Source organism: Miniopterus schreibersii (assembly GCF_964146895.1).
Source record: "Miniopterus schreibersii genome assembly, chromosome: 12".
NCBI lineage: Eukaryota > Metazoa > Chordata > Mammalia > Chiroptera > Miniopteridae > Miniopterus > Miniopterus schreibersii.
The window spans coordinates 57023080-57050058 of NC_138112.1; the positions used below are offsets into that span (position 1 = coordinate 57023080).

General features: G+C 35.8%; 1 protein-coding gene across 2 annotated transcripts in view; it reads left to right on the forward strand.

Moving 5' to 3' along the window:
- The window catches only part of PDHX (pyruvate dehydrogenase complex component X), a 46377-nt gene that overhangs the window by 4469 nt on the left and 14929 nt on the right, over positions 1–26979 (forward strand). For both annotated transcript variants that reach the window (XM_081153693.1, XM_081153692.1), the window contains exons 2-6: positions 7654–7734; positions 13239–13339; positions 21914–22113; positions 24903–25001; positions 26282–26456. In XM_081153693.1, coding sequence (XP_081009819.1) covers positions 7674–7734; positions 13239–13339; positions 21914–22113; positions 24903–25001; positions 26282–26456 — 636 coding nt within the window. In that variant the 5' untranslated portion in view covers positions 7654–7673. The remainder of the gene's footprint in view (positions 1–7653; positions 7735–13238; positions 13340–21913; positions 22114–24902; positions 25002–26281; positions 26457–26979) is intronic.

The following is a 26979-nucleotide window of genomic DNA, read 5'->3' on the forward strand; positions in this document are numbered from 1 at the left end:
AACTGACCTGATTTTTCGGTCTCCATGTGAGTAGCTGAATAGGAACCAAGTTTATGTCTTTTCTACGGCCCTTTGGGCACTTCTTATAGGAAGGCTTGGTGCTATGGCATCTAATTTTGATTTTTTTTTTTTCCCCTTGTACTCCTAATTAGAGTTGTCCTTGACTCCTGACTTTCATATACTACATCTAATCTATCAAAAATTGCTTGTTTCTACCTTTTAAATGTAATGTGACCACTCCTCACTACATCTTCCACAACCCACTAGTCTGCTCCAAGCTACCAACACCTCTAATCTAGAGTCTTGCAGGAATGTCTCAGTAGATGTCTCTGCCACCATACTTAGCCCAGTACAGATTGTTTCCCATGCAGCTTTCAGAGTGCTTGTGAATTGTAAGTCAGATCATGTCACTGAAAATCCTCTGAGAGCTCATTAAACTCAGGATAAAGTCTGAAGTCCTTACTGTGGCTTATAACGCCCAATACGGGATGAATGCCCTCCACCTCTCGACCTCGACTCTTACCGTGCCCCTCCTCACTCACTCCGCACGTCGGCCTCTGTGTGTTTGCAATATACCACGCACACTGTGCTCCTTGTGCTTGCTGTTTCCTCTGTTAGAAGGCTCTGCCATCAGCTGTGTGCATGGCTTCCTCGTCAGTTCTGCTCACTTTCTCAGAGGAGGCCTCTGATCAACTGATAAAATAGTTCCTCCAGGGTCACTTTGACCCCTTACCCTCCTTATCTTAGTTCATATCACCATCAGACATATTATTTATTTTCTATCTCCTTACTTTAGAAGCTAAGCTCCATGAGAGGAGGGGTTATTGTCTGTTTCTATTCACTTTTGGTATCTACAACCCCTAGAACCACCTACCTGGTAGGTGCTGAATGAATATTTGTTGAATAAGTGACAAATGAACAAATGAATGGATTTTTCTCTCTTTTCCTCCACTCCTGTGCCATGAAGTGATCTTCCAGAAATGCCTATACCCTGGCTTAAAACCCTTCCATTCCTCTGTGGCAGTTTTTAGGATGAAGGCCAGAAGTTTAGAAGGACTTGGTCTCTAGGTGCCTTTTCAGTTTCTCAGGTCAAGTGGTCTAATTGAGTAAAGGAGAGCAGGAAGCACATTCATGGGTATCTTTATTTTAGCTTTTCTGTGAGGTTTCTAGTTGTAAGCATCTCAAAGCATGTGCGTGTTTTGTTTTGTTTTTTATAAATAAACTAGTGAACATTAGCCATATACGTGGAACTGCAGACAAGCTCAATTTCCTATTACAGAATTGGTTATTTCTCTTACTTGCTCAAAAGTTTTTTCTTGGCTTTCCATTGCTATTTAAATAACCTCAGACCATTAAGTAGGTATTAAAGTGTACTACAAGGTACTATAGTACTATGAGGCACTATAAACTAAGGTAGTTCCAACATGCTTTTTAAAACTTACATGGTCCACTGAAACATCTGCCAATGATTTTCTGAGAATTTGGTTTTCAGATGTGAAATACAGTTGAAATAGAGGCCATGAGTTAGTGTACTTTAGCTGTGAGAACAAGGCTGAATTAGGTAAAGGAGAGAGTAAAAAGGAAATCAAGTTTAGGATGGGAAGCTGAAATTAACCTGTGAACCCATCTCATTCTTGGAGGAAGGAATCGTGAAGAATGACAAGGTGACACATCTAGCCAACTGTCTGGATGCCTTCAGAGCCCACCCTGTTAACCAGATCTGTGCTGCCTATCAATAAGTAGCTAACATGGCAACACTCTTTGCCAGGCCCCATTGTAAAGACTTTGCGTGTGTTACCATATTTAATCCTTACAGAACTCTATTTTACAGAAGAGGCAACTGAGACACAGACTTTTCTCAACATGATTGCCTTTTAAATTTTTTCTTTTGTTTTCTCTGTAGCTATTGCTCATTTAACCCACACCACCTAACAGCTTTCAGCACGGTTTTCTGCATTGCCAGTCACAACAGATAATCTCTCAGTTAACTTATTTTTGCAGTGTCTGTATATCCCAGGTGTGTAGGCTGGACCTCCCTTCCTCAATACCATCTCCAGAGAAAACCATCTCCGGGCTTTCAGTCTTCTGTTGAATGAGGGTGGACTGTTAACCAGCTTTCTAGAGCCTCGTTAGTCAATTGTTATTCATCTATTTTTCTGCTTCCAAAATTTTATGCCATTGTTCCTTTTCTCTCTCCCTGTCTTTTTAGGTTTGTGTCTAAAAATAACAAAAACAAAAGGTCATTTTAAAATTAGTGTTAGATAAGTTTTGGATATAGAATGAAATTGGATAAATTTATTGTAGAAGGTGAACATGTAGATTATAAGAAACAAACATAATGAAAGGTACTTATAATAATATTACCAACTAGAGATAACTACTGTTGGAATTTTGGTGTATATCCTTTCAGTCTTTTTGTACAAGCTAAGCAGGTAGAAATTAGATTATGCTATATATACTGTTTGGGGCATCTATTATATGTTTTTGTATCTTGCCAAGACTTGTAAATGCTATTTTCACGCAGACTATGCATTCATTTTCTGTTGTCATCTATTGATATTTTCAGTGTATTCTTACACCATTACCATACCAAAATAACTTTTGAACAAAAAAGACTTAACATGACAAGCACCCATTAAAAAAAAAATTTGCTTTGGCTACCTTTACTCAAAACTGCAGTGTTAATATTATTCTGTGCATGGGTGTTGATTTTTAAATTACCCATATACTTCATTCTGCTTTATTTTATTCAGCCTGCAGATGGCATAATTGTTTTCTTTGAATGGAAGTTTTAAAAGTTCCATTATACTTAATGAGTTCTTGCCTTGAAAAGAGAGGTGATTAAATGAGCATCATCTCTCCCTATTAGAGAAGAAGCAAATTAATGTTAGGAACAGGGAGCCACACTAAGAAAGTACTGGGTAATTTCCTTCTCCATTTGGCCTTTTTGCATTTCATGATTTTTGTGTGTGGATTATAGTGGTATAAACAGACTAGAAGGACTCTCGAGCTGTACCTGTGTAAACTGCTGAATTTCCTTAATTACTTTAGTCAGCATAATGGAGCTGAGATCTGCTTCAGGTAATCCATAAAGCAATTTGATCTGCATTTGTGTGTTGTCTGCTTATATTATCATTTTTAATCCTGAGAACTTTTAGAACTGCTATCTAGGTCATCAATTTAAAGCTTTGATATAGTTGGTTTTGCCTGAAGTATTAGTGTTTTCCTCTTAGAACAAAAGAAATACTTTAGGGAACAAGAAACTGGAATTTGATTAGTGTAATATATTTGATGTGGAAGATAGCATTATGCTGTAGAAAGATTGGAAGAGCAGATTTGAAGAAATATAATAATTGCTTAGAGAAACTGCTATAAATTCAGTGATTGAGAGATTATTCATGTGCCTGATATGGCAGGAAAGCAGCAATATGCTAAGCAAAAAATTTTTAATTTAGCCCAGCCGGCATGGCTCAGTGGTTAAGCGTTGATCTATGGTCAAGGAGATCGAGGTTCGATTCCCGGTCAGGGCATATGCCCGGGTTGTGGGCTCGATCCCCAGTAGGGGGCGTACAGGCGATAGCCGATCAATTACAACTGTCTCATCATTGACGTTTCTATCTCTTCCTCTCCCTCTGAAACCAATAAAACTATATTTAAAAAATAAAAAAAATAAAAATAATTTTAAAATTTATTATTCTGTTGATGCAAAAAAAAAGAAAGACAGTTTGAATGATTTGTGAGATTCTACTTTTAAAATCAGTATGTTTATATATAAACTGGAAATGTGTATTACCATAGTTATCTTAAATATTTTTTTAAACTGCTCCAGGACAGATTTTATAAGCCATTAGTATAGTTTGTTAACTTGATAGAAAGGAGTGGAACACTAAAATGACTCCAAAGGGGTTAAATTCTAACTGAATTGGGGTATTTTTTATTAATTGTGGCATTTTTACTGATTGAAATAACCTGTATGGCTTATCCATAAGTGTGCCCGGTTGTTCATAGGAAATGTAACTGGTGCACATTTCAGGGTCTCCTCAATTTGACAGGAGATGGGTACAGTGTACTGCTTACTGGAATGAAAAGGGAAGCCATATTTAATTTCTAGTGAAATTAAACAATATTAGGTATACGTTAAAATTCTGAGAGGTCTAGAAAAGCCCATACTCTCTCAGTGGAATTTATGGCAACCGTAAAGGGCGGGTATTAATTATGTACAGCCCTGTCACTCAGAGCTGATATTATGCTTGTATAATTACTTTTCCACTGGAAAAATACATTTGAAAAAGATGTGTATAATGTTCCAGTTGAAAGAGGATATATTAAAATGAAATATGTACCATTATTAATAAATTAATGCTTATGTTTGAAATTATTTTCCAGCATGACAGTTGGAGGATAGATTGGTTAGATTAATCAGAAAATACAATGCACATTTTACTTTCCATAGGAAGTAGGAAGCCAGTATAATCAATCAAAAGATAGTATTGAATAATGGAGATGTCCCAAATGTCTGTCTTTGCTTTTTTGTCACCTTCGTTTCAGAGTAAGGATAGTGATCTATTACACAATTTTTATATTTTATTGTCACTATTCAGAGAAGTAATTTCAATTTATCCATGAAGCGTGGCTGTATGAGGAATGATTGCATTCTTTTTATTTTAAAATATGAACAATTTTGAGGCTTTTGATTTGGTAATTTGGAAAATAATAAATGCAAGTTTTATAATATGGGACTTCATGTCAGGAATAATGGAAATGTGAAGGTTTCTTAGGTGAGAGATTATAATGGCAGATAGAATCATAAAATAAACATGAATTGTGTCATGGCAACTGGAACCAAGATGTAAAAATATTGAAGACAGACTTTGTTTTGAGAGACTTGATTTAGTGTTTGTCATAAATTGGAATCTGGACTTGAAAGCATTGAAGTCCATTTATTTTGCTTCTTTGAAGTGGAACTCTGTTTGATATAAATTTAATATGTATGTGCATATGAAATAGTCTCTTATAATGCCAGCCTTGACCTTTTTGTTAGAAGCAACAAATTGGGATTTGTTTTAAGCTGTGTTTTTCAAGGAGAGGCTGGCCTCTTATCATGGTGCTATTAGATTGTAGGGTTTTTTATATCGTTTTTGTTTTTCAAAACTCAATTCATCACTGTGAGCTTTAAAAAATGTAATGCTCAGCCTTAGGCCAGCTATACATTCTTTAGCCAAATGTGTTTTGTTTATTTTTTCATTTAGCTATGTAAAAAATGAAAAAGGTGATATAGACACAAATAATGTAGGGGATTAGAAAGCTCCTTTTATTATTTCCTAATGTATTGACTGTATAAAGCTTTGAGTACTTTTGAAGAATTCTTGCAATTAAGCGTAGGCTTGTTATGGTTTGGATTTGGAGATGCATCACTAATGTTACAGTATAGGTTTGCGCGCGTGTGTGTGTGTGTGTGTGTGTGTGTGTGTGTGTGTGTTTTCCCTAAGTGCACTTCCCTAATTATAATTCACTTCACTCAAGAACTTAGTGCTCCAGTGTTTTCTAGACAATGCCCTGAGGTTGTACATAGTAGTCTGCATTATTTTGTACCTATTTAATATCTGAATGTGCCCATTTCAGTCCATGAGGACTTATTTTACTAAGAGAAAAACAAGATTTTTTTAAAGCTATATTCTAGACATAATTTGCTTTTCAACTAGAGGTTGCTTGGAAATTCAGTGAAACTGTTACAGTGAAGGTTATTGAGACACATAGTGCACAGGTTCTCTCGTCTCTTCTGAAATAACTGTGTCCTTTAAGAATATTATTAATCAGAAGTTAGGAAACTCATTGTGGTTTTTCTCTCTCCCTTATTTCCAAGATATAATGCACTTAAACATTACCTGTTTTCTTTTGAATTCAAAATACTCATTGTCAGTAATTCTTTATGCCCCAGGTAGGGAAAGCATTCATTGGGATATTTGATTGGAAATAAGAAGAATGCTCACATGGACTTGATATGCCTGGTTTGTTATGTTTTAATTTCTGAGTGAATAGGCTATAAATAACCAGTGATGATCCTTACTTGTAATTATTCTTAGAGCTTGGTACCAATTGAGAGAGAGGCGAAAAAACCTCATAGAAATCAAAAGTAGCAGTTCTAATGCTGATGGTTTTATGAGGCTGGAGAATGTGACTTAGATGTGTGGCCTTCTATAGTTGGACTTCGCGGTACAACCCCATGTTTAGACTTTGGGCTTTTGTTTGAGAGGGAGAGTTTGTGTAGACAAAGCAAACACACCGACCTAATTGCTTCCTCACACCCAGTGGGTTTCCATGGTGGGTATAGAGAGAGGTTGGCTTGCTATCTGCCTTTGAAAAGCAGGTCCATTTACTCCTAGCACATGGAAAAGCTGAACGAAACTGCAGGCACCCGATAGGTAGGCAGTTCCTAAAAGGAAATAGGAAAAGGCTGAGGCAGGTATATGCTCAGGTTCTTTTCCCAGCCCTTCGGAGAGGAAACAATGAGGAGAAAGGACAGAGCTTCCTTCCAAGTGCTTCCGAAGTGCAGCTCCTTTATCATGAAGCCATGGGAACTCTTTATTCGAAGTTACAGTAAAATTAGTTCAGTTTCCCAAAGGAAATAACCTCATTTAATATTATTGTTCAATACCCTTGCTTTTAACCCTAAAATATCAATGAGAAAAAGAAACCCCATTCTGTTCTCTTCCACATTTGAAATATGTTAGATATGCGATGGTGTTTTGCTTTTTGGGGTCAGATTGTTGAATAGTCTGAGGAATGAATAGGTTCTTTGAAAGATTTCATGGAATATAATTTGTTACCATGGCTTCTGCTAGAACTGGAGCATGCTGTTAACAATTTTATTAGTATAAACTTTATATAAATTGTCATCTAACAGCTGTGTGCTCTGTGATGTGGTCCTGTTCAGCGGATAACTATTAGAAAGCACATCTTACCAAATATAAAGAGCATCTCCTTTTTTTATATCTAAGGAAAAAGCTGTGCTTCATTGAGAGGTCACCGTGGTTTGAGTCTACCTTTTTCGATTCCCATTTGAGCTGTGGTATGGAACACAGTCTGAGGTTAATTTAGCCACTTCAGTTCATATGCCTGATCTTCCTTGACAGGCATTACCTTTCCTTTCACAGCTACTAGCAAGAACCTTTGCTTCTTGACTAGTATAACATTAGAGGAAAATAAAGACACAACTAATTTTTTAAAGTCTAATCTTGATTTTTCTGTTGCAGGTTATCAGAACCCTACTTGTTTTTTTCTTATTTGTCTTTACTTTGATCATTTTATTTGTAAATGATTTTTGCAGTAACAGAAGGGGAAGGAGAGGATGAAACATAAATCAGCTTTTCTATTTTTTAATCTTGTAAACACCTGATTTGAAAATATGCACAGAGTGCTGGGTAACTATGAGAAAGGAGTTGAAAGCATTCCAAAAAAGCTTTATTTTTTAAAAACAGAATTTTATGTTTCCATACTATTTCCTGGACACTTAGTTTGACCTTGGGTGTCTTTCCAACTTTGCGATATTTTCTTTCTCAAGTTGAATTTGGTATTAATTTACTTGAAATTTGTATTGCTGCCTTGTGAGGTGCATTACATTTTTGTGGCTAATCTTTCCTTTTTCAATTTCAGCTGATCCTATTAAGATACTAATGCCATCCCTGTCTCCGACGATGGAAGAAGGGAACATTGTGAAGTGGCTGAAAAAGGAAGGTGAGCAAGTACATCACTACTGCCTCGTGTTACTTGGTCATTTCTTAAAATCAGTTGTATTGCATAATACATGAGGAACGAAATAAATTAGGTTCCTCTGCTAGTTAATCTAAGTTTGTTTAAATAAAATTTCTCCATGGTAATGAAGCAAACGTTTTCTGGGTTCAGCTTGTGGAAACAAGCAGAGAATTATAAAATATTTTTAAAAATTTTCCCCCAAGTTTTAGTCCTTATACTTAACTTTTAGTTTCAACATCATAAGTTTGTTCCTAGAATTTGAGAAAGACATGTCTTATAATTAAGTGAAACAGCTACTGCTTCACTAGAACGTACTTCGAGTATTTGGCTCTGCATGGCTGTTGCCATCTTTTAAAATAATTATCAGTACCTAAGAAAGTTTCACCTTTATAAATAATGTAATTAATTGGAATCTATTTTTAACTCTCTTTTTCCTGATAAATTACAGAGCTTTAGCTATTACCATATTCAGTATGATAGAGTGTTGATATCATTAAATAATAATTCAGACATAGAACAGCCTTTCAGGGTTATTATAAAAGATTAAATTTTTTCACACTTTGAGAACTGATAGGCAAGTAGATAAGAGGATTCTCCCCACCACATTTATCTCCCAGGCTTCTAGCTAAATGGCAGTCTGATAAGTTATTCACATCTTTAGAATATGGAGAGTATGATGAAGAGCCCGGAGACAGACTGTCTCATCATTCTGCTCATTCTTCCTTTTGATTTCAATGTGCTATTTTTATGTAGGACAAGCCAGGATGTACTTTAAGTCCATGGAGCACGTTTCCTTGAAGGTTGCACTTAAAATTCTGTGTCCTGTTAACTGAGGAAGAGTGTTTGTTTGCTAATACACTGCAAATAATTGAGAGCAATCTTAATCCTTGGTTCTCAATAATTTACTGGCTTCTTTTTTTAAGTTCATTATGTGTGCGATTTCATGAGCTTAATTTACTTCTTGTTAACATTTATGTACTGTACACATGAGTATAGCTGCACATTCAAAACTTTTCTGAGAATCGGAGAGAGTTTTAATAACTTGGTCAAGATTACTAGTAAGTGTCAGAGCTTGGACTCAAACCTGTGTCTGAGTTGGAAGAGTTCCTTGTAACTACTCTGCCTTGCAGCTTTTCTAAATTATGGTGCTAAATTGTTGATCAGAGCTGAAACTGAGTATATTTGGAACCTTTGTGGCTCATTATTTGGTCTCAGAATTTTCTTTTGGCATTTATATTATGTTTGATTAATTAATAGATAGAACCTTAGTTTCATGATAAGTTAGGAGTGCCGTGATGGTGTTTTACATTTGACAGTTTGATGTATACCTTATGAGGAAATGAGGATGTGTGAAATTATTGCGATTTTTTTTCAGAAGTATTTTAATCTCAAGCTCATTGTGAGGTACTAGCCTGGGCAGTTAGGTAGACTATAAAATACTTAAGATGTATCCTGTTCCTGTTGTGAAGAAGCTCATAGTCTGATAGATAGAGGAAACCCTAATTTTTAAAAAGTAATTAATAGTAGCAACATAACATTTTATAATGCAGCTTCTGATTCATTGGAAATAATTTACAACTACTGTAAGAATTTAGGAACAGGAACAAAATCACCTAGGTTGACCTGTGGCTGAAGTAGAATTTGTGGTTGCTTCTTAAAGGATGTTTGGGATTTGGAATAAGTGATCTCAAGAGATAAAAAATCATTTTCTCTTTTTCTATGGCCAGGATTTCTTTTCTAGGTGTCTAGAAGAATTTAATTGCTAGATTGCCTAGTTCAATTGGTTTTTCCATGGTTACAGCAGAAACATATAAAGCTGACTCTAGCTTTCTCTGTATGACTTATAAAAACAGTCTTTTTTGATCTGATTACTACTTACCTCACCATCCTAATATCTCACCTCAGCCCTTCTCTCAGTACCTTTAGGCAGATCCTCCAATGTTTCCTGTTTTCTTTTGCCCCCAGGACTTTGGGTATGCTGTGCCTTCTGCCTGGCTCACTGCCCCTTTACTTCATTGTCTCCTCCTCATCTTTTCAGGCTCAGATCAGATGTCTTTCACCTTCCAAAACCTGAATTAGATGCCCATCCTGAATATTCCTTTAGCATTCTGACTTCACCTAATCCCACTATAATTTCCAATTAACTTGTCACTAGAAAGTAAGTAAACTTCTTGAGGTCAGAAATCTTAACTCCTCCCCCACTCCCCACTTCTGTATCCTTAGTGCCCTAATGTGTTTTCAATAAATATTTGTTCAGTAGAAAAACCTCTTTGAGGTTAGACCAAGCACCTTTTCTTTTAGGTGTTTACTAGATATTATCTAATAGCTAAGTTTGTTTATTTCATGAAAGCAGTATATATTGGTGGTTCTGAACTGTTTTAACTAAAGATATACTACAACCATCTATGTGAAAATCTTGGTGTACAATGAAGTAGTTTCTGTACAGTGAACTTTCAGAGCATATTTGTTATCTTAGTATTTTAGATTTTCCTTCATATTCTTTTATTGCGTATGCTATTAATATTACTGTACCAACTATTTTTGCTGTGTGTGTGAGGGGGGTGTATCTGTATGTTGCATATTTTTCTGTCCCCTATTTTTTATTGTTTTTGTTTTAGGTCTGTCTGTTGTAAGCCACATTTACCCAGATTTTATTTTTTTTAATTCATTTTGATAATCTGCCTTTGGTAGGTGGTTTTAACCCATTTATATTTATTGTAATTACTAATACATTTGGACTTATTTCTACCTTTTTTGTTTGTTTTTATTCTTTTCTGTTTTTCTTGTCATGTGTCTGCCTTCAATTGGATGTTAGTTTTTATTATTTATGTTTCCCCAGGTTTTTTGAATACTGTAGATTATATTTCTATTTTTTATATTTTTTGGTGTACACTATTAAGTTTTTAAGGTACATATTTAATTAAATGTTGCCAATAAAGTCTAGAATTATTTGATATTTTTTCCTCCTATCTATATTAAAGTTCTTAGCGTGCTTTAACTATCACCTGAACATTCCCTTATTCATCTTATTCTTTTTTAGAATTTGAGTTTTACACCTTTATAAACACTCAGAAGTGACCTTGTAAATGATTAATAGTTAACATTTTTATCTATTTCTATGCTAATTGTTTCTTGTAACCCAAGGGGTTCCTCTGTGTCCACTTTTCTTCTTGATGAACTGCAGTTCATAATAACTCATCAATAGGTGGTAAATTTTCTTAGCCTTTATATGTCTAAAGAATACTTTCCCTTCATTCTTAAATGATAGTTTGGCTACATATAAAATTCTAGACAGTTATTTTTCCTCAGCTTTTTGAAGATATTTCTCCATTGTCTGCTGGCCTCTATAGCAGCTGCTGACAAGTGTGCTCTCAGTCTGTCATTCCATTGAGGCAATCTGACTTTTTTCCTCAGAAAGCTTTTATGATTGTGTTTTTACTGTTGATAGTATGCAGTTTTTCTACAGTGTATCTGATTTGGATTCATGTTTATACAGCTTAATACTCTTTTTCTGTTTAACTTTTTTTTTGAATCAAATTATTACTTGCAGAAAGTGTAAGCTCAGTTAATTTTCACATACACATTTATTCAGGTACCACCAGCTAGATCAAGATATAGAGTATTTCTAACAAGCTGCAAGGCTCCATGTTCCTCCCTCCCAGTCAATACACCATATATAGCCATTATTCTAAACGCATTCAGAACTCTTTCATTTTGAGTGTATGTCTTTTCATTTCTGAGAAATTCTCAGCAGTTATCTTTTCGTGCATTGCTTCTACACCATTCCCTCCGATCTCTTCCCTTGGAACTCCCTTAAACAAACATTGCACCCTCAGTCTATGTCTAACACCTCTTTTCCATTTTTTATCTTCCTCTCTGCCTATATTAAGTTCCAGGTAGTCCCTTAATGCTGTCTATAATTTACCAGTTCACCTCACTGTGTTCCTCTAGAATATACCCCATTGATTGTTTCTTTTTATGTCACTGTACTTTTCATTTCCAAGATTTCTAATTAGTTTTTTTTATTCTGCCTGATATTTCTGTACATTGTTGCTTTTTTCTCTCTCTTGTTTTTGTGATGCACCTTTCTTTTCATTTATATTTTTGAATGTCCTGAAGATATTTATTTTAAAATCTTTGGCAGGTTTCATTAAGTGAATTGCATCTGAAATGAATTTCTTCTGCTATTATTGATTTTGTGGTTTTTCTTTCATAGCATTAGGTTTCTTTATATGTTTTGGAACTGTTTTGAAATTTACTTTTGAGTGGAGGATGTTTGTGTTTAATGTCTTCCCACCTGTCCCCTACTCTTCCCCTCCCCCATCCTGCAATCAGGGATTTTGCTTTTGATATTAGAGATATTAGCAGGTGCAGTAATGGAGCCAGAGGTGGCTTGGCTCTGTTCCTGGCATTGAGACAGTGTTTTTGTTCCCCCACCTTCCTAGACCCACAGTTCTCATTAAAGCCACAGTCCTAGTCAGTAGGCATTGATCGCCTATGTTACCAACCTATTATGAGTAGAGGAACCCTGACCCAGGCCTAGCTTTAAGCTGAGATCTGATTTGAGTTGCATGGCTTCATGAAGCACTCTTACTTCCCTTTATTCTTAGAGAAACTACTACACTTTACCTCCAATTTGCTTCTAGATCTAGAAACCAGCAAGTCAGGTCCTGCTCAACATTTTTGAGTCTCCATACTGTTTCTATTGCACTGAAATGTTTCTTATTTGACCTCATTGTGTCTTTGACTATCTCTCTTTTTGCTTCATATGCTTTATGTATTTATGCTCTGTGGTGCCAACAGGTTTTCTAAACTCAACCTGTGATATTAAGCCAGAAGTGCTATTAATTGTAAAACTTTTCATGGAATAATAGTCAAAGTATATTATGAAGGAAGGAATGTGGGGTCTGGAATTGATGTGTTCAGAGGAGGAAATGCATTCATTGCTATTGTCTCTAAAATGTGATTTCATTTTTAACATTTGCTCAGTAATCTTTGTATTGCATTTTTATTATAACAAATATCATTTATGTCCATTATAGAGCTTTTGTTTTGTTTTGTTCTTTAATTTATGCTTTTAGTGATTTCAGAGAGGAGGGGAGAGGGAGAGATAGAAATATCAGTGACGAGAAAGAATCATCCATTGGTTGCCTCCTGCACACCCACTACTGGGAATCGAGCCCACAACCTGGGCATGTGCCCCAACCAGGAATCAAATCATGATCTCCTAGTTCATGGGTCGATGCTCAACCACTGAGCCACACTGGCTGGGCCATTATAGAGCTTTTACAACAAAGTATGCATATATACACACATGCAAACACGCATATATGCATAATTTTGAGAATTACTTGTAATTCCACAGCCTGGAAATAGCTACTGAATATTTTGGTATTTATTATTCATGTATTACTCATACACATACACCAACTCACATAGTAAAATTCATATTTAAAAAACAAAATAAACCCAGTCTTGTTTTGTAGGTGAAGCTGTGAGTGCTGGAGACGCCTTATGTGAAATAGAGACTGACAAAGCCGTGGTTACCTTAGATGCAAGTGATGATGGCATCTTGGCCAAAATCGTGGTAAGTTTTTATTTTGATTGTTTTCAACAGGTGAAGATTTCTTAAATGTAAAATTCCTTGAAGTAAAGTTACCTTTTATTTTTACCTCTTTATGTATAGTGTTGTATTATTTGCTGCATAATACATTTTCAATCCAGGTGTATAAAATATTTCAGTGTTAAGGTCTAATAGTGGTCCATGGTGATCAGACAACAGAGAACGGTTTCAACCTTAACAATAGTACTCAGTGTTTTGTGTTTTCTGGTGGAGAAAGAGAAGCATTTTGGCCTGAGGGATGAGAGAAGGCTAGAATTGAGGTAGACTTTGAAGACAAAGGAAGCAATGGGTTAAAGCTTAGAACTAGCAGTTTCGGAGTTTATAGTTGGTAAAATCTAAAAGAAGGAATGTCTTACTCTTATCCCAGAAGAATAAGAAATCCTATCTTCTTTGCTCCCTGGGACTCCCAGGACTGCAGGTGTGTAAAGTTATCATCTGCTCAGCTCCTTTCTCTAGACAAGACTGTTTGTGCGTGTGTGTTTTTTTTAAAAAAACATGTTTTTACTGATTATAGAGAGAGAGGAAGGGAGAGGGAGAGAGAGAAACATCAATTGTCTGCCTCCCGTACTCCCCGTACCGGGGATCGAGCCCAGGCCTGGGCATGTTCCCCGAATGGGAGTTGAACTGGTGACCTCACGGTGCACAGGACAATGCTCAACCATGCCACACCGTCAGGGTGAGACAAGACTGTTTTAAGATGTCCTGTGGCATCTTGTCCATAGGTTTTAGCCACACTCACTGGCCTGGTTAAACTCTTACTCATTCTTATAATTTGGACATTTTTATAATCATTTAAAATATTTATATAAAAAGATATGTGTATAGATTAGTTCACATACTTGAATATAGTTGAGTTTACAGTCTTTTCTGTTGATAGTATATTTTCTGTTCCATGAGCACTTTTATGGAAAATATGCTTGTGGATCTAGCAAGACCAGTCATTTCCTTTTAGAAATAAATTCAGATATATGCAGTTGTTAAACAGAAACATTTACCAGCCAAAAGCTTTTCTAAAAGAAAGGGTTTGTTGAGCCAAATGCTAGCCAGAAAAAAGACCAGATCCTTAGGCAGAAAGTCTGCACCACCAGCAGCAGGGCTAGACAAAGAAGACAAATCAGCTGTGCTGGAGTTGAAGGTCAGACAGTTTGGGGAAGAAGATGTAGGTTGTTTTGAAAGAATATGCATTGGCTGTTCATATAGTGGGTGGGAGAAGGTCAAGAAGAGCTAGTGCTGAGCTAAGTGCATAGTCCCTAAGGGAGAAGTATTTGTTTCTTTGGATTGGTTGTGGGCAACAGTCCAGAAAGTCCAATCGTAAGCAAGAAGTGGAGACACCGGTGGCAGGCTACTTGGCTGTTCTCTAATCCCGGAAATAGCCACCTGGAAGTTAAATCAAAGTTTCAGTGTACACTCAAGAAGGTAAGCAGTCTTTTGTTGGTTTTGCCCAGCAGTAACCTCTCCTGTCTCTTCTTTCCACCCTCAGGCCTGCTGTAATTTAATTTAGGACACCTCAGAATTTTCTCCTTGTCGCAGTCATTTTGAGAGCACTTCTCTGGGCAATCTCTACTTTATAACTAATTTAAAATACGGAGCTACATCTTGGATACTCTAGTGGTTTTACTAGAAGCTGAAGTTAGTACAGCCCTTCAAACAAAATGTCTAGCAATATAAAAGAGGTTACTTGAACAACAGAAGAAAATACGAAACATGTAGCCATTAAAATTTTTTTCCAAAAGAATGTGATTTTTTTAATATATTATGCATTAATAAATATTCAAAAAATTTGGAAAAATGGTTTTAAGATTGTGTATTGACAGTGATTATAACCTTATAGGACTACAAGGAAAAACATAAGTAGAGAAAAGAATAAAATGTTATAAAAATGTTGAGTGTGTGTCTTTGGGGAGTGGAACCAAGTGATCCTTCCCCATTTTCCCTATATTTTCTAAATTTTCTATAATCATATTATTTTTAAAATGGAAAATTAGAGTTTCTGTAAAAAGTAAGTAAATGAAAATGCTTCAGGCCTGACTGTTTAGGGTTACATGGTATATTCACTGACGGTGCATGTTTGTTTAACTTCCAGGACATTTAACAGACAGTGTGGTGTAGCAGCTAAGATTGTAGGCTCTGGACTCACAGTGCTGCCTAACTCATACAGCTAATACATAGTGCCAGTTATTCATGATCTAATGATTGGCAAATTCTTTAACTTCTCTCCGCCTTTTTCTTCATAATAAAGTGGAGATAATAACTATGTCACGGGTAATAATGAGGATTAAATGAGAGAATACATATGCACTCATCACAAGACCTGTCACCCACCAAGTAACAATAAATGTTGCTATTTCCATCATTATTATAATTATTCACTTGGCTCTTGGTGACCATTAGATCCCATGCTTTCTGCATGTTTGTCTAATAAATTGTAATGGTTGTTTGTGACTAGATGGTAAATATCTATTCATGCCTCTATACCTTGATTTGTACAGATAAGCTGCACATCTATTAGTAGTCTCTTGATGTGTTTTTAATTCTGAACCTCCAGCTCACCTCTGCTTTGAGCATGGATTTAACACTTTCTTTTGTATATTCTATCCAAAGGTCACACTTTGAAATGTTATACTCTAATTAGATGTGGATCTTGACACAATTTTCATTTGTGTTTCTTACTAGAAAATCCTCTTTCCCTTTTCCCTAGTTGCTTATATTTTATTTTTTACATTCTGATTTGGTAAACTTCCTTTACTTGTCATCTATAGTATTAATAGCCATGTGAAACACATTGTTGAAAATATTTCCGTGGAAGAAATATGAAGGCTAAAATTTCTTTACCTTTATAACTAAATGTAAATATATAATGTAGCAGCTAAGATTATAGGCTTGGAAAATATAAATATTCATACCAAAAATAGTTTCTTTGACTAATTTATGCAGCATTTTGAAAAAGAAAAAGTTTGTTTGAAATACCATATGTAATAAACCCAGCTACATTTTATCATGTATGCTTTTGGCCCATCTGTGTTCCTGGCCCTAGATTGTCTGGATATGAAAGTCTTCCAGGATTGATAGCATTTTCCAGTTAGCTTCTTAGCAGTGCATTTCAAATAGCTAACAATGCCATAGGTCAGTAGGGCCTATTCATCTGTTCCCCTAATGCTCTGGAAAGCGATGGGGGATATGATTGATAGCAGCTTTAGTGGCACAAATAGCTATTTTCTTGCCAAAGAAAAGATTGTATGTATATTTTAGGGCTTTATGGCTTTATTATTATTTCACATGCTTCTTGGGTAATAAGAATGGGAGTATATTAATGTTACAATGGATGCAATTTTATGGGGGGAAATGGAAGAAAAAAATTGAGGTGGTATTACTGGTGTTTTTTTGTGTTTTTTTTTTAAGTCTTTCACCCCACTCCATTCCCAACTCCCCAACTGCACACAAACAAGTTACACCTTTGTCTTTCATCGTAGAATAATTCTCATGTTAGCATAAATAATAAAATGATTTTTATAAGAATATATAAAAGTTATTTTACTTTCAGAATCAAGGAATTGGATATTTGAGTTTATTAAATCCAGGAGATGATATAGAACTCTAGTTTTGCCCAGCTGGGCGTGGCTCAGCGGTTGAGCATCGACCTAGGATCCAGGCGATCAGGGTTCGATTCCCGGTCAGGGCACATGCCCTGGTTGCGGGCTGCAGCCGATCAATGGCTCTCTCATCATTGATGTTTCTATCTCTCCCTCTCCCTCTCCTTTCCTCTCTCTGAAGTCAATAAAGATATATTTAAAAAAAAAACAAAAAAAAAACCCTCTAGTTTTTAAGTTTTCCTACATTTTTGAAAGGATTAGAAATTATAATGTATTTTGCTTCAACAGGAATTTATTTCCAGTCTTTAAGGGGTTTTTGCATTTCCTCCTCAATTTTATTCTTTTTTTTTTAAAAAAAACACATATCTTTATTGATTTCAGAGAGAGGAAAGGAGGGGGAGAGAGAGAGATAAAAACATCAATGGTGAGTCATTGATCGGCTGCCTAGCCCACAACCCCGGCATGTGCCCTGACCAGAAATCGAATTCCGATCTCCTGGATCCTAGGTCGATGCTCAACCACTGAGCCATGCCGGGCAGGGCCATTGTTTTCTTTGTATTCACTCTTAAAATGTTTGCATCTGGATTTCATTTTAAATATAAAATAATTATATTTATTGCACTTCAGCTAGGACCAGACAAACGTTTAGAAGCTCTTAATAATGTTAAAGAATATTTGCTTTCAGTTTAGATAATTTTGTGTTATATTTTAATTTAGTTCAGTTAATGGGAAAGTTAAATTCTCAATCACCAGTAAATTATTGAGCAGGAAACCTTAAATTATTACACACATATTAGTTCATAGGCTTAAATTTATTATTCAGCAAGTTGGATGTCAGGTGTTTTAAATGATAAATTAATAAAACAATATTAGGATGACATACTTAGAGAGTTTATTAGGGATTTTCTTCAGTCAGTTTCTTAGCTGCATCTCGCTCTAATACACTGTCAGTGGTGTTTTCTAAAGAGTTTTTTCAGTATGGTTTTATTTTCTTCTTAGGTACTCCCTTATTTTTTATTAAATTTCCACAATTGCCTTCATGTTGCACTTTATAGTTTGAAAGTTTATGGTTGAAATTGAACTTGTGAGAGTTAATTCTTGTCTGTGGACTAATATTTTTATTTGAGAAAATACCCTCTCAAAATTCAAAGCAAATTAATATTAAGTGGAAGATATTCTGTGTTCTAAGTTTTTCCTATTGAAATGGTCAATGAGTCTGTGTTCCCTAAGAATTAAAAGCTAAATCAATTATAATCCACTTTATATCTTCTCTTTTAAGCTTGTTGTTAAATACGGTAGCACCATCCTGAGGTGCTGGATGTTCATTTTGATCATGTGAATGCAATTGGCAGATTCGGTACTGATCACGTCGAATGCTCTTTCTCACGCCAGACAGCATTTGAATCCTGGCTCAATACCTGATAGCCTTGTGCTCTTGAGCATTTAACATTGTCATGCCTCAGTTTCCTCATCTGTAAATGGGAGTAATAATAGCACTTAACCTCATAAGATAGTAGGAGAATTGAATGAGTTAATACTGTGCTAGAACAGAGCGTGGCCCTTGAATGCCAGACAAGCTGTTATTCAAGGACTTAGTGAACCGTTCTTCCGCCCCTGTATGTTTGACCGTGTCTTGTCATTGATTTGTTTTCAGCTTCAGTGTTTCCTATTATCTTCATTGTGCATGTAAGTTAATTAGTACATATTAAAGAATAAAAAAATTGAAAACTGTATAATGGTTCAAGCCCTAGTGGAAAATCTTTACTAAATTTTCAAAGCAACTAGGCCAGTCCGATTACTTAGCTCACCTCCACTAACTATTGCATTGTGCATGCTCCTCAGTACTCAGCAGCTCTTAAGTATCCTACTTTTAAAAAGAAAAATATTTAAATAATTGCTTAATTTACTGATTATTTTTTAATGTCAGAATCAAAACCCTATAAACACTGTATTGACCAGCACTTAAATGAAATGAACCCCCTCAAACAGTTTCCCTGTTGGGAAATACTGCTGAGGTTATTTTGTCTCTTGACTTCATCTCCTATCCTTTGGTACATGGATGAGCTTGGTGGCTGTTTTGAGTACATTTGCAGGTGATGTATGTCAGCCTATGGACATGTCTCTGGTAAAGAGGCCCCTTACTGAGGGGTTATACCTTGGGACAGAATTTAGCCTCTGTATGAGTATTGTGGAAAAAGTTTGCCAAAGACCTTACCACCTATTGTCTCATGTATTGCCATTTGCTCTCCAGTACTTCCAGCCTCATTTATGCTGGGCCTTAAGGCATGAATTTCCAACCTCTACCAAGGGACGCTTCTCTGTAGACCAGTCTTGATCCATGTTGAGTATATTTTTTGTTTTAAAAATCAGTAACTTGGAGGAAAATACCAACACCACAATAATAATAATAATACCTCTTACATTTATGTACTAGTTAGTAAATGTCTGGCACTGTTTTGTGTCTTATATCAAACTCATTTATTCCTCATACCTCTGTGAGTAGCCACTATTATTATTTCCATTACAGATGAAGAAACAGTCATGGTGAGATAAACTTTACTAAGGTCACCTAACTAATAAGTAGCAGAGCCAGCGTGCAAACCAAGGAATTCTATAAAAGACTGGGAGAGAAGGCTAATACATTGAGAGACAGATTCAGATCCTATATTTCAGCATTAATCAGCAGTTTCAGCAGGACTAAATATAAAAGTCCTGCAATTCATTTGAAGAGTTCAATGGCATAAGAGTAGGAGAGGATTTTGATCAAATAAGCCAAGTGCCTGGGAAAAGAACTGGGTATTTGGAGTGTCCTGGAACTCCAAATGCTGTAGTGGAGTCTAGCACATCACAGTGCTAACTAGGAGCAGTAACAAAGGCTCACTTGTTTTGGTTTCTAAACTATTTGGAAAGAACATTATTACTCTTCTGTTACTAAGTCTACACCAATTTTAAATATTTGTGACTACAACATAAGCAAACTAGTATACAGGAAATTAGCACACCTCTAAAAGATCTCTTTTTCTAAGGGAATAAGCAAAATCAGAGAAATGATCTTAACTTTATTTAGTGATTTTAAGCACTTTAAATGGAACTGTAATGGACATTATTATCTTTTAACTTCTGTTGTATATTCAAGTTGTGTGGTAGTATACACTTCATGGTGTCATTTTTTTAATGGGAAAAATATGAGTAGTTAAAAATAAATTTTATTTGATACTTAGATATGATAAAAGTTGAAATGATACTAAATGTTCATTGCCTACTTGTGAAGGTATCAGTTGGTAGGGTATATATGGGAATCATGATTTATTGTAAATAAAACAGATGAGGTGTCAGTTTCAGATCTAATATAGTGTCTGATTCAGATTTTAGAAATCTATTGATATTTTTTTCAATGCAACTTTCCTATTAAAGTATGCTTTGCATTGGAGTGATGTTCTTTGTACTAGGATATTGATCCTATTTCTGGTTCAGTTTTGATAGGAATTAACATCAAGTGGTCTTTATATCACTTAGGGCTCTTTTCTATCAAGTTTTTAAGAATATTAGCCATTTTACTTTGTGATTTTGAGTTAGCAATCCATAAGCAGATAGACATTTTTAGAAGAAAAAATGTTAACCTAATAATAATCTTAACTCATCTTTTCGATGTAATAAGGACAAATGAGCAGCCCAAAAAAGTAATACTGTTTAGAATATGACAGAGAACTAAAAAAAAATTGTTCTTCGGTTTTTTCGTATTTTTCCACAGCTTGCAATTCCTTAAACGTCCTTACTGACTTTTAAATACCCACTTCTTATATATATTTTGCTTTATCAGAACATTGTTCTGTTTCTTCTCTATCAGCAATTAGTAAATTAGAAAGCCTCCTTATTCCCGGGACTTAGGCCCATTATTTTAGGAATAGTGCACATAGTAATCAGCGTCAAAAATTAGTGTGTCTCAGAAATGTCAGCCTTATTCTAGGAGTTATGCTTTTATTTATAATTACTATATTAGTGAATGTCCTGCAGCCTGTCACTCAATTATTTGTTAAGTTACAGCTCTAATGAACCTTATTTGAAGTAATTGAAAGGGAATAATAGAAAATTTTAAAGGAATGACATTTTCTTCTTCTGAACTTATAAAATACTGTCATCTGAAGGTTGTCTAGGGTCTTTTTAAAAATAAGTAAATAAGAATCAATCTTTTAAAAATAATACTTCTGAAACACTTAAAATATATTTATCTTAAGCTTTATCTTCAATCTTATACTTTTAATTGGCATTACCTGTGAAAATGTTTGGTTGGTTGTGACACCACCATGTTTCTGAAGTACTTATAAGAAATTCATAAGGCTTTATTTCTCAGGTTTGTAGGTAGATATATAGAGAAAGGTGGAAACTATGCTTAACATTAGCCAGAGTGGTTAACCAATTCTGTCTATACAGTGGGATGTTCTTTTCTCTAGATTAAGCTTACTGAAAATATTTTTCTTTAAATTAATTTTAGTAAAGTAAATAGGACTTATTTGGAGGAATTAATCTTTTATGAGTTCCTGGAATTCCCTAAGCCTTTGTATAGAACTCTGGGAAAGACTCTGTATATAACCACAGTCTTTTGTTTCAGAGTTCTGCTGTTTGACATCAGAAGGAAGATGGTCTACATATGTTTTACATATTTAAAGGCTGTCAGAAAGAGGGGAGACTCTAGATTTTTCCTTTATTTCAGGAGATAGCATTCGTAACTGGGAAGGAGAAAGTGGTAAAGGAAGGTATAAGTGGGAGGGAGGTAGGAAAGGAAGGTGGTGAGTGGGAGGAGGAGGTGGCAGGCTGTCTTAGAAGCAGACTTTAGCTCAAATTAAGTGATCTTTCTAACCAATGCAGAATTATCCAACCAAGGAATAAAACTACTTCATGAGGTCATGAGCCTTTCCATCTCTGCAGTTATTTTCTTTTTAAAATACAGGTTGAAGAAGGATCTAAAAATATACGGCTAGGTTCACTAATCGGTTTGCTAGTTGAAGAAGGAGAAGATTGGAAACATGTTGAAATTCCCAAGGACATAGGCCCTCCGGCGGCCACTTCAAAACCATCAGTGCCTCGCCCCTCCCCAGAACCAGCGACTTCTGTGCCTGTCAAAAAGGAACATACACCTGGGAAACTGCAGTGAGTATGTTTATTTAAATGATGATATGGCCTGGCCGGCGTGGCCCAGTGGTTGAGCATCGGCCTAGGATCCAGGAGATCACAGTTTGATTCCTGGTCAGGGCACATGCCCTGGTTACAGGCTCGATCCCCAGTGGGGGGCGTGCAGGAGGCAGCCGATCATTGAGTCTCATCATTGATCTCTCTCCTTCTCCCTTCCTCTCTCTGAAATCAATAAAGACATATTAAAAAAATAAAATAAAACGGGTAACTGCTATTAGCTTGTTTTAAAAAAAAAAAAAAGTAAAAAAATTTTATGGCATCTTTTAGAGTATTTTAACCATTATAATATTTAAAACATCTTTGTACATTAAGTAGGAAGTTGTTGACCTTCCCTTTTTTCTCTTAGGAAACAGACTTAGGATGAGTATTTTACCATCATTGTTCACTCAACAACCAAATAGTTGTTGAATACCTGCTGCGTTCCAGGTACGGGCAAGCCCTGCTTGCCCGCCCGGTGGAGGGCAGGTCAGTCCGTGGCCACGCTGAGCTTGGCTGAGGCTTTAGGGCTCCAGCTGGGATTCAGTGTGTAAAACTTCACGTTGTGTCCCATCAATGGATTGCAATTACTGTAATGTGAATACCAGTCTTAAATGTATAGTTGATAATGAAATTAGCGTTTCAGTATGCATTCCTTTTCCAGCTATTCTGCTTTTGAGTCTGAGACAGATAAGAGCTCAGTTTTATCTAGTGGTTCTGAAACAACACGGATACTTAGTAAACACTGTTTTACTTTAGCTTTACATAGCTTTCATTGGTGGGCTCTGAAAATTCTAACAAATTTCATTTAATAGTCTCTGTAGCACCAAATTACTTTATAGGAAAGAGTTCTTTGTAGAGGAAAGGTCTTAAAGACCACTACTGAACTTGAATAAAATGCAGACCCTTTCATTTTTTAGTATTTTTTCTAAACTTTACTATTGTCAGTTTTTGTCAACAAATTCGGTGTTTTTGAAGTACTGAGTTTGAAATTCCCCTTATCACAGTATTTACGACTTCGTTGTCTTAATTCCCCTTTGTTTTCTCTTACCTACCATGAAAAGGTAGCCTCAGGGGCGTTTTGTGCCCAGTGCTCTTCTTCCCTTGCAGAGATGGTAGTGTGTACACTGGCTTTCGGTTAGGACCCCTCATTAGAGACTTGTGTAGGTCTGAGGCCCCATAGCGTAGGTTAAAAACCAGCTGACTGCGAACCTGCGGTGTTGGTTCACACAGTGGTTTTCTTTTTTAAAAACATTTTGAATTGGTTGGTTACTGTAAATCTTACATAAAAATGGGAAGTTTCAGTGAAGATTTGGTAGCACTAGAGCCTGAAATACGGCATGTGCCACATTTGTTCCTCTTCATTTCTAAGTTACAAACTTACGGACTCAGCCCATTTCACTAATTTTCTTTGTCTGACCATGTAGTCATTTGTTTGCTTCTATGCTTAAAGGCCTCAACTGAAGATAGACACTAGTCATGCGACCCTTCAGTGTGCCTCAGTCTCCTTGTGTATAGAGTCAACATAATTGTTTTTGCCTCTCTAACTCTTCTGGAGTGTATGTAAAAAATGTTTTCATGTGAATAAGCATTTGAGCAGATACATGAAAGATACAATTCCACCACAACAAAACAAGCAACCTAATTAAAATAGGCAAAGGACCCAAGTATACATTTCTCCCAAAGAAGATACAAATGGCCAATAAGCGCATGAAAAACACGTCCAATATCACTAATATTAGGGAGTTGCAAATCAAAACTACCATGAGATATCACTTCACCTGTATTAGAATGGCTATTATTAAAAAACAAAGAAACAAACAAAAAAACCTAGAAAATTACAAGTGTTGACAAGGATGTAGAGAAATTAGAACTCTTAGGCTCTGTCGGTGAGAATGCAAAATGGTACCGTTGCTCACTGGGGAAAACAGATGGCAGTTCCGGTTCCTCAAAAAATTAAAAATTGAATTACCCTATGCTACAGCAGTTTCTCTTCTGGGTATATAGTCAAAAGAATTGAAAACAGGGACTCAAAGTGGTATTTGTACACCCATGTTCATAAAAGCATTGTTTACTATAGCCAAAATGTGCTATGTACATACAATGGAATGTTATTCAGCCTTAAAGAGGAAGGAAGTGCTGACGCACACAACTACATGACCCTCGACGACATGCTGAGTGAAATAAGCCAGTCACAAAAGGACAGATACTGTATGATTTCCACTTACTTGTGTTACCTAGGGTAGTCAAAGTGGTAAAGACAGAGGGTAGAATGACGCTTGCCAGGGGTTAGGGGGAGGGAGGAAACCGGAGCTAGTGTTTAATAGCATGGTGTTTCTGTTTAGAGACATGAAAAGGTTCTGGAGATGGTGGTGGTGATGGTTGCACAACCATGTGGTTGCACTTACTGCCACTCAGTTATATACTGCAGTGTTCACAGTGGTAAATTTTAAATACATTTTACCACCAAAAAATGAAGGAACATTATAGTTAGTTCCTATTTATCTGTGTGATGAGCCATTTGAAAAGTAGAAGCTTTCTCCTTATGAATATTTATTCTTTTTAAAAGAGTATTTTGAAATAGTAACTAGTTAAATTTATGTGAAAATCTTTTGATAGTAAAAGAAACCAGATTAGTGCAGATTAACTTGTCTATTTTAGCTTTATGTTTTTCTTCTTTTCAATTATCAGCATAACTGTTGACATTTAGATGTATTTGAATCAAATATGAGTGTTAATTGATTCCACTAATCGTCATGTTTTCTTCTTAGGTTGCGTCTAAGTCCAGCTGCCCGTAATATTCTGGAAAAACACTCCCTGGATGCTAGCCAGGGCACAGCCACTGGCCCTCGGGGAATCTTCACCAAAGAGTATGTGTTTGCTTTTCATAATAACCAATTTCATTATTTATCATCAGTTTTTTCTGAAAGTATTTAAAGAAGAGCTTATTCAGTATTAAGATTTAAAAGGAAGTACACTGTTCTTTTGTATTTTTAATTGCTTTTGCCTGTGTAAAATTGTATTCTGTGCAAGGGCTGTTTCTGAATAATTGCAGTGTTACTGAAGAACAGCTCTAATTTGGCAACTAAGCCAGATCCTTAGGAATGGTGATAAATGCAGAAAATTGGAGTGCAGGGTAGTGAAACTTTGTATTGTTTTAAGTTTGTATGAAATAAACATACAATCACATTTAAATTTCTAAAACATGGAAATATACTTTTAAAAGCAATTTTACTCTTATCTGTTTGGATTTTATCCACTTGTATGATTAAAGTAACTTCCAGATACATTGGGTCTCTTTTTGGATTTTCTAATCTATTTTGTCTATACTTTTTAAATACCACACTCTTAATTCTTCCAAATGAATTTTAAACAATTTGTGTAGCCCCACTGGCAGGGTTTGGCAGGGGAACCATGGTATTTTTATTGGGATTTTGTCACATTTTAGATTAACTTAGAAAGAACTGGCATCTTTATGATGTTTTCAAGAACATTGATAGGTCTTCTCGTTTGTTTAAATGTTGTATCTTTTAAAAGTGTGTTAAAACAGACAGTCCCTGCTCTGTTGAAATTTATTCTAGTGGGGAAGACAAAGATTAGTGAGATAGGCATATGAACCTAATGTAAGGTTGCTATAGTTGTATGTGCCACATTGAGCAAAATTAACAAGGATATGCTTTCCTGGCCATAAACCAGGTAATTTGCACTAAACAGTGATTTAGCAAATGTCCTAATGAAAGTCATAGGTACAATAAACCTCATAATTTCTGAATCCATATGAAAATTATTTTACAAGTATAAAGAATGAGGGTGTGGTTTAATTTATAAACTACTCATCTTCCAGATGACACCCCCAAGAAAAAAGACTAATTTCTTTTTTTGAAAATAACTACACCTAGTACTTTAATAAAATTCTAATTTTTTGATTTTTAAAAATGTACAAATACTGTAGCCATAGAACAAATAATGTGAATCAGCATACCAGCTAAGAGACAAGATTCACTTGTCTAGCTCCAATAATTCATTTTGTGTTATAGCCTGACACGTATATATTTCTGTATCTTCCTTCCATGTCGCTCCTCCATTTTCTAAAGGTTTTATTATAGTTCTTGTCGCTAATCATGGTTATCTGATTCCCTCTTACCTCCAGGGATGCTCTCAAGCTTGTCCAGTTGAGACAGATGGGCAAGATCTCGGAATCCAGACCGACCCCAGCGCCTCCAGTAACTCCCACTGCGCCTTTGCCCACACCGGCCCCAGCCAGGCCATCTTACCCCCGGCCCATGATCCCACCGCTGTCAACTCCCGGGAAACCTAATGTAGCGGTAATGTCATCTGAATAGATTTTTTTTTTTTTTTCCAGATTTAAGTGGGAGAGAAAATAAGCGCCATTATTATATGTTTTAGCAGTCTGTTTTAGTAGCCGCTAAAAGTGATAAAGACAAAACTCCAAATGCTTTGTTTTGCAGATTTCCTATCACAACCAAATTTATTTGTACCGTTCTAACTTCCAAAAGGAATATCGGACATGATTCAATTGAAATTTACTGCAAGTTCCACGATTTTAGTACCACATATATGCTCTGTAATCATGATGCTTTCCATGTCTTTTTTCTCGGGTGGGGTACTAATAATTCGGGTAACTCACACGAGCTCCCTTTTGTGGACGCGTTTTATTTTTTGATGAAGGAAATTGATAGTTTCACAATGAAGAACAACAGAGACTATAGCTGATCGTGTTTTTCCTCTGAGGTATATGCAGAATAACAGTCCTTTTTTGTTTTCAGATTGCTCCATTCTGCCCCTGTCTTTCCTAGGTTTCATAGTGTTTCCTTTCCATCAGAAGAA